At 31.9% G+C, this 8,189-nt stretch overlaps 1 protein-coding gene across 1 annotated transcript; it reads right to left on the bottom strand.

Moving 5' to 3' along the window:
• On the bottom strand, positions 1,159–2,329 carry LOC104768428 (protein SLOW GREEN 1, chloroplastic). The gene has a single exon (XM_010492419.2). The coding sequence runs from the start codon at positions 2,237–2,239 to the stop codon at positions 1,277–1,279; it is 963 nt and encodes a 320-aa protein (XP_010490721.1). The 5' UTR covers positions 2,240–2,329; the 3' UTR covers positions 1,159–1,276.

Genomic DNA, 8,189 nt, shown 5'->3' with positions numbered 1-8,189 from the left:
GTGTCTACTCTGCTTGAATTTGGATCATTTTAGTCAACATATCTTTTGGTAAAGAACTCTATAGAATTAAATTATAACATATCAACTTCTTCTTAGTAAATGGTAAAGAAAAAAAGAAAAAATTATCAAATGGGCCATGAACATGAACATTATTTTTTCTTTCTAAATCTGCCATAATTGATTAAGTCTTTCCGGATGTGCCGCACCGATGACAATTGGTAGACAATATTTTTGCCATTTGGTGAAAAAGTCTACCAATTCTTTTTGAAATTTTAAATTTCTTACTTTGTGCCTTTTTATTTTTAAGACAAATTTAACCCCTTTGATAGATAACTTTAATTTTTTTTAAACAATTTTAACCCCATTCGGTTGACAACTTTAACATCATTTTTACAATTTTAATCTTTTTGATGGACAACTTTAACCTACTTGAACAATATTAATCTTTGGTAGACCTTTTTGACTTGTTAGACCTTTTTGATTTGTTTTTTTTTTTTCATTTTAATGTGTATGGCATAATATCAAATATATAGCACATTTGGAAAGATTGAAAACAATGACACATTTGAAAAGTTTTGAAAAATGACAAAAATCCCAAGAAAAAATATTTACAAAAAGTTTTATATAAACCCCCGCTCCTCCCCAAACAATATCAGCTTTGTATTGTTGTGTGTGTAAAACAAAAGTAAATATTGTGATGGCAAAATCAACTTCTGTTCTTGTGTTAATTTTGTTTGGTCTCCTATTCGTTTGTGTCATCGAAGCCACTGAGAAGAACCTTCAGGATGAGACCAGCGGCGGTTCACAACGCAAGGTCTTCAGATTTTTAGTCCCTCCATCAGGACCAAGCAAACGAACACCTTCTCCGGAATCTTCTCCATCGCCGCCGCCGCCACATAAACCAACCACGGTCGGTGTAAATCCATGGTCACCATCACAACGTGTAGTCTTCGGAATGTTACCAAAATACATTCCAATCCCACCATCAGGACCAAGCAAGAAAAACCATAGCATAGGAGAGAAAGACCAAGCAAGAACAAGCAAAGGAGAGACTCCTCCAACGCCACAAGAAAGATCCGTGTGATAGTCGTTTCATCTAACATATTCTTCTCACGTAGAAGAAGTGCTCATGCTTTAATAAGTCATCCTCTATTTATGTTGTACTCATGCATGTGTTTATTTATTGTATTCATAACAATCATCAAATCTTAAATACGATAACTACTCAAAAAGACAAAACTCCAAATACAAATCCCAACATTTCTAAGCAAAAAGCTCAAAGCTTGTTAGTATTAAGCACATTAGCATCAAAGTACTCTTTGTAAGGATGATTCTCAGGAACCAATCTCCTAAACTCTTCAAACTGCTTCTCTGCTTCATCTTTCTTCTTCATCAATGTATAAATCAGACCTTGACATAGATACGGTCTGAAATCTCTAGGCTCATCTTTCACCAGTTCTTGATAAACCCTAAGTGCTTCAATCGGATTCCCTTTTATAACCCTAATCTGTGCAATCAACAACATGAAGTCTCTAACATCTTTCTTCTTGTTCTCCTTCTTGCATTTCTCAATCGCTTCGTTGATTCTGCTCTCGACCTCTGATAGCTTGGATTCGGATTCCGTGTAAGCCATTACTAGTCCTTGGTAAGCTTCGACGCGAAACGGATCTTTAGCTAGAACCTCTTCGAATCCTTTGGTCGCTGAGTCGAAATCGCCGCCGTAGGTTTGCACCTGAGCTTTCAAGATCCGCCATTCTTGTTCTTCCGGTTCGATTTCGATTAAACGGTTTAGAATCTCTAAACCGTGTTGGTGGTGTTTGGTTTGGAATTTGATTTTCATCAGAGACTGAAGCGCTTCGACGTCGTTTGGATTGTTAGCGAGACGCATCTCCAGCGCTGCTTCTTCTTCTTCCTTTTGATCGGAAGAGAGATCCGCCGCGGTGGATTGTTGTGGCGGAGGAGGTGAGACGAGAGTTGCTGCGGTGGCGGGTTTGGTGGCGATGTGGAGGGAAGCGGAGAAAAAAACGGCGGCTGTTGTTAGGGTTACGTAGGTGGTTTTGAGGAAAGAGGGTTTAGGGTTTGAGGATGATGAAGACGAAGAAGCAGCTCTGATGGCGCGAGACGGAGGAGGTTTTTGTAAGATTCGGTATGAAACAGGTTTGGGCTGGGGTTTACGGTGAGGGTTGAGTCGGAGGTGGAGTGTTTGGTCACAGTAGTGAAACTTGGCCAGAGACGCCATTGTTGAGCTTCTCAGTTCCGATTAAAACCCTAAACGACGGACGGCGATGAGATTGAGATATAAGCAGAAGATGATGATGATGATTCCAATTACCAAAGCAAAGTTTATTTTACAGAATCAAAAACGTCGTCGTCTGAAAACTATTTGGGCTTAAGAGTTTATTTTGTAAGCTTAATGGGCTTAGAGGATTAGAAAAATGGCTTATGTGTTCAACACGGTATTGGTATTGGTATTGGTATTGGTATTAGTTAGGTTTATGTGTTCCTTGTAATTCTTTTAACCATTCTTCTGATTCTTATTTCAAAGTCACGCTATCTACTTCAATTCTTGCGCATCCTACTTCAATTCTTGTTTTAGACAGCAAAATGGTTTATTTTTCTATTTCTTTCTTGGTTTTTGGATACAAAATCTCACTTCATGCTTTTTTCTCTTTCAACAAATTTTTAATTCAGCAATCTCGGCCCATAGATCTAAGCCCAATGCTAATAAAGCCAGTTAGATTTTTCCCAATCGGTAACCTAAAACTCGCTTTAGTCTCTGAAATTTGTTGAACATGGCGAATTCGAATCCGAGTCCGAGTCTTGAATGCCGAATGTATCAATTCCGTTACCCCAAGAGAGATGTGTCGGTAATGGTTCAAGTGACCTCCATTGACGATGAGGGAGCTGTCGTCTCTCTCCTCGAGCAATGACGATCCTAGGTTTAATATAGCCTACAACATATTTTGTACAATGTGGCCTTATATATACTAGATTAGGCCTGCGTATTAACGCAGATATAAGAAAAATATATGAAATTTTAAGTTGTATATAAAAGATTAATTTTATTTCATTTGATTTTTTTTAAACCAGATTTAGTGTTCACACACTTCATCTTGCAATACAATTTCTTTGAATATTACATGATAATAAAATTAGATTGTAATTCTATGCACTCAATCCCAATGAGTAACATTTATAATTTTCATATCAAAAAAATGTGCATTGTATCAAATTTATATCTTACTTAATATTTTTTAAAAACTAAAAATTAATAAAATATAATTCTCAAAGAAAAAACTGAAAACTTATTTTATCTCATATTTGAAAAAGTAAACAATATCTTAAATATATTTGTTTCATATTTTGTAATCTCATACGTAATAGTTTTACTACTTGACCAACTAATTTTAAATAAAACTATACTAACATTATCATAAATTAATCAAAAATAAAAAAACATTATTATGAAAAAAAATATTTGTTTATGTAAAAGTGACTATCTACACATCTTTTTTTAGGATTAATAATTGACAATATAATTTATTTAATTATGATATTGTATTAATTAATTGTATAATTTTCTTAATTTTTTTATAGAATTAGTAATTTTAAATTAGAATTAGTGTTATTTTTATATACATATATGAACTATCTTTTATATTTATTAAATTATTTAAATTTTAAATTTCTTATAATTTACAAATATGTTAAAAATTTTGAATAACATATGACAAAAACTTTAATTGTTAAAAGAGAATTTGTTAAAAATGCCCCTTTTGATATACCCCTTTTCAAAAATACCCTCTTTTTTGGCTATTTTTATTTATGCCCTCTTTTAATTTTTAATGACCATTTTACTCTTAGATGAAAATTATTTTATTCAATAAAAAGAAAAACAAAATTTTCCCGCCAAAAAATGTCCGACATATTTTTTCCCGCCAAAAATTTTTCGAAAAAATTTTCCCGCCAAAATTTTTTTTGTCAAAAAACTTTTGATAAAAAATTTCGAAAAAATAAATTTTCCCGCCAAAAATTTTCCCACCAAAAAAAATTTACAAGGTTTTTAAAAGGTTTTATAAGGTTTCTACCTTATAAAAGCCTTATAAACACCTTGTAAAGGCTTTTACAAGATTTTTTAAAGAGTTTTAAAAGGTTTTTTAAACAACTTGTAAACGCTTTTACAAGATTTTTAAAAGGTTTTTAAAAGGTTTTAAAAGGTTTTTAAAAGGTTTTTAAAAGGTTTTCAAATGGTTTTTAAAAGGATTTTTAAAAGGTTTTTAAACACCTTCTAAACCCTTTTACAATGTTTTTAAAAACCTTGTAAAAGTTTTTATAAAATTTTTAAAAGGTTTTTAAACACCTTTTAAATGCTTTTAAAAAGTTTTTAAAAGCGTTTACAAGGTGTTTAAAAACCTTTTAAAGCATTTACAAGCTTTTTAAAAGCATTTAAAGCATTTACAAGCTTTTTAAAAGCATTTACAAGGTTTTTAAAAGCGTTTACAATGTGTTTAAAAACCTTTTAAAAACCTTTTAAAAACTTTGTAAACGCTTTTAAAAGTTTTTTAAAAGCATTTACAAGGTTTTTAAAAGGTATAAATTTCAATATTTTTGGCGGGAAAATTTTTCGATTTTGGCGGGAAATTTTTTTTTTGGCGGGAAAAAATAATTTTTTCGGGAAAAATTTTCGATCTTGGCGGGAAAAAAAATTTTGGCGGGAAATTTTTTTGGCGGGAAAATATTTTCGATTTTGATGACTGTACATTCTTTCTGTCACTCAAAAAGGGTAATTTGGTCATTTTGTATATAAAGAGGGGTAGTTTTAAAAATGGTCAACATGAAGGGGTATTTTTAAAAAGAGATATGGAAAAAGGGGCATTTTTGAGAATGCCCCTTGTTAAAATTGACATTTGTGACGATCACATGAGTTAGTAACTTTGAAAATCAAAGTTTATATAATAACATAATAATAACGTAATACGCTATCAAATCATTCACCGATTGAAAAAATTAAGAAAATTACATTAATTTTTTATTTTGATAATCTTATTTTTCTTATATTATGGTAATCACTACTTTTAACATATTAAACCTTAATACTTTAATCACTTTCTGTATAAATTTCTTTTTACTATATGATTATAATAAATAATAATTATAATTAAATTGCAAATATTTTCCTTATTAATTGCATATATTTTCCTATTAAAGTTAGTAATTTAATAGATAATTTTCCTATTATAATTAGTGATATAATAGATTACTTTTTGGTTTTATATACTTTTCAAAATTATTAATTGTAATCTTTTCTTTTTAGAATTTTTAATTTTCCTATAATTGTTAAATAAATTTTATTTTCACCATGTCAAAATATTATCGGTATATTTGACACATAATGCGATTATATGAAATGATTGAACTTAGAAAGTTTATAGAGGGGCAAACCATTATCATCGTTAGAGTAGGTACTGTCATCAAATATGACCTTGATTAATTATTGTATTTTTTGCAGCAAGTTTTGAAACCAACTGATGAGGAATTAGCTGCATATGAAGCCGATGATAGACAACGCCATTTGCCGGTGCACGTCATGCTCTTAACAGGTTTGTACTTTTATTGTACTTCGATTTCTAATCTCTTACGATGTTACTAATATATATGCAATTTTTTCATTTTTTTGGCAGCTCTGATGACTCATCTCCTCATAGCCAGGCCCGTTTGCGTTTTTTTAAAGTTGTTGATACTTCCGAAAACATATGTTTCGTATTGGTTGTACCACTTCAACCTTACTTACTTTCGACTCTAAAAAAACTTAATTGACATTGCGTTAAAAAGTCATTCCTCCTCGTGTTACTTCTAATATGTGATAACAACAGCATTTCTCAAATACAAACTCATGTGGATGGCTTGCATGCATAATGATATTAATTAGTAGTGTTCGTATTGCTGTTGTCGTTTGTTGTTCTTGGACCCAAAGAGAAACCATTGAAGGTTTGATCATGATTTCAACACTTGGAATGTAAGAAACTTAGCATCGTGTTAATAACAGAAATAGAAAATTGAAATGAAATTTAGGAAAATTGAATATCGCTGCAAAAGCAAAGGTTGCTATGAGTATGAACTAGGGCAGTGGAGTTTATCACGTTGTTGAGTCCTTCCGCTTGCATAATTATTGCATAGCGCTCTTGATTTCATCATGACTAAGCGAAGGGTCATATCCTTCAACTCTTGAATAAGCGGAACTGCATGCAATAATTATTGTATTAACTAATAAGGATTGATTAATACAAATCGATGATCTCTCCGGAAAAGAAAATATCAGCTTACTCGTTTGCATGTTTCAAAAACGGAAACGCAGTAACAAAGACATTCCATCCACCAACGTCACTTCCCTTGAGTTGCAAGGCCTTATCTACTGCGCCTTCTCCCATAAAACATATAAAACCATATCTGTGAGGAGGAGATCACAGACAAAAAACAAAAATTGTTTATAATTTTAGTTCATTTATAATTGTTAAAAAGAGCTGAGAGAATTGAGAAGCCACAAAACAAAACAAAAAACCAACTTCAAGAGTGTTTTATCATAGTTTTTTGGAATATAAACATCAGTGATCTCTCCACATGAAGCGAAATGTTTTTTCAGAGCGCTCTTGACAACATCACGAGGAAGCCCAGTGTCATATCCCGTTACGACAATTCTCCCTACCTCACTGCAATAATTTGACGATATTATTATACATCAACGTGACAAAAGAACACATCTTACACGTACATAACAGCAAATAAATATCAAGCAACGACTTAAACCGGATTTTTCGAATGGCTGCATCACTGTCGTTCAAATTCGTTGTAAGCTTAATGGGCTGGGCTCTTTGTATAATTTGTTTTTCTTTTCTTCGTATAAATTTGTTGTACACTCGTTTTATAATGATTTTCTCCAAAAAAAATCCTACTTGTCGTGACGTCTAAAAAGTTATTCCTCATTGCATAACCGCTGATATATGAAATCAGCACTTCTCAAATACAAAAACAAAAGTCATTATTGATTAAACTAAAATACAAAACCCCATCATTTGTTGATTTTGTTCATTGAAACTCTTGTTCGTCTTGTACTCGTAAACTTGTGGCTACAAAATTTTGATTCCCTCTACATTGATGAATACACTCTGATTGACCAAAATGAGATGTTAACGTTCGAAGAAGTATGTGTGAAGGTTACGCAAATGAACTGGACCGTCGGAAACTCTTTTACATTTATATAACAAAGCAAAAATAAGTAATATAATTGAAACGGCATGCCAAAGAGCTTGGAACTACATGCATGACATTACGTTTTCATTGGTATTTCCAAAGTACATTGTCGTTTTTAGGCATTTCGTTTTCTTGTTTGCCCTTTTTTCATTTGTGTTGTTGACATTTTATCATCTCTTCATTTCTTTTCTTCTTATTTTTAGATTTGCAATGTTGGTGAAATAAAAGTAAGCACCAAATTCGAATCTATTTTGAAAGAAACAAGATTGATTGACTTTCACAGTTAAGTACTTTTTTGTCCTTTAAAATTGGCAATCCTGCTAACAAAACAGGAACTAGAGATTTAGAAAACGGGGTTTTGATTCACTTTTTGTTAGGATTTTATCTAGAGAAATATAAAACTAGATTAGAGTTGAATATGATTTGTTTGAATATGTAAGCATGAACTCTTAATCATGCATTTTAGAAGTTGTTTAATTTCTTAAAAATGTTTTTTTGTTAATATCTAAAAAGTTCGGTTTTATCTTTTGAAACATTTAACTAAATTTAACAAGTCTTACTGAATTATAACATGAATTATATTACATTTAGAGTTAGATTAAGGGAGTATTATTTGAAAATATAATGTCCTTAAAGATATCATCCACGATACATACTATATCTTTTTAAGTAAAAAAAGGAGCAATGGACTAGTCGGTCCAATCAATGAACCGAAAATGCGGAATTTCAGATGAAGAAGAGTGTCTTCACCAAACAGGACCAAACTTAGCTTCGACACTGACCAAAAATCAAAAAAGGCAAGAATACAAAAACAGCCACCACGGTTTTGCGGTCATCACCAAATCCTAACACGCAATCCTATGTAAATGACAAACATCTTCACGTGCTGCCACGTGCCTTATACACGTGGCATCTCCACTATTCGATCTCTGTCCAACAGT

The sequence above is a fragment of the Camelina sativa genome, chromosome 20 (assembly GCF_000633955.1).
Source record: "Camelina sativa cultivar DH55 chromosome 20, Cs, whole genome shotgun sequence".
Classification (NCBI taxonomy): Eukaryota; Viridiplantae; Streptophyta; class Magnoliopsida; order Brassicales; family Brassicaceae; genus Camelina; species Camelina sativa.
The sequence above is the reverse complement of the archived record's forward strand: the minus strand, read 5'-3'. Positions and strand labels throughout refer to the sequence as shown.

Excerpts from the sequence above, each read along its gene's own strand:
- LOC104768428 (XM_010492419.2), bottom strand. The coding sequence starts at position 2,239 with ATGGCGTCTCTGGCCAAGTTTCACTACTGTGACCAAACACTCCACCTC.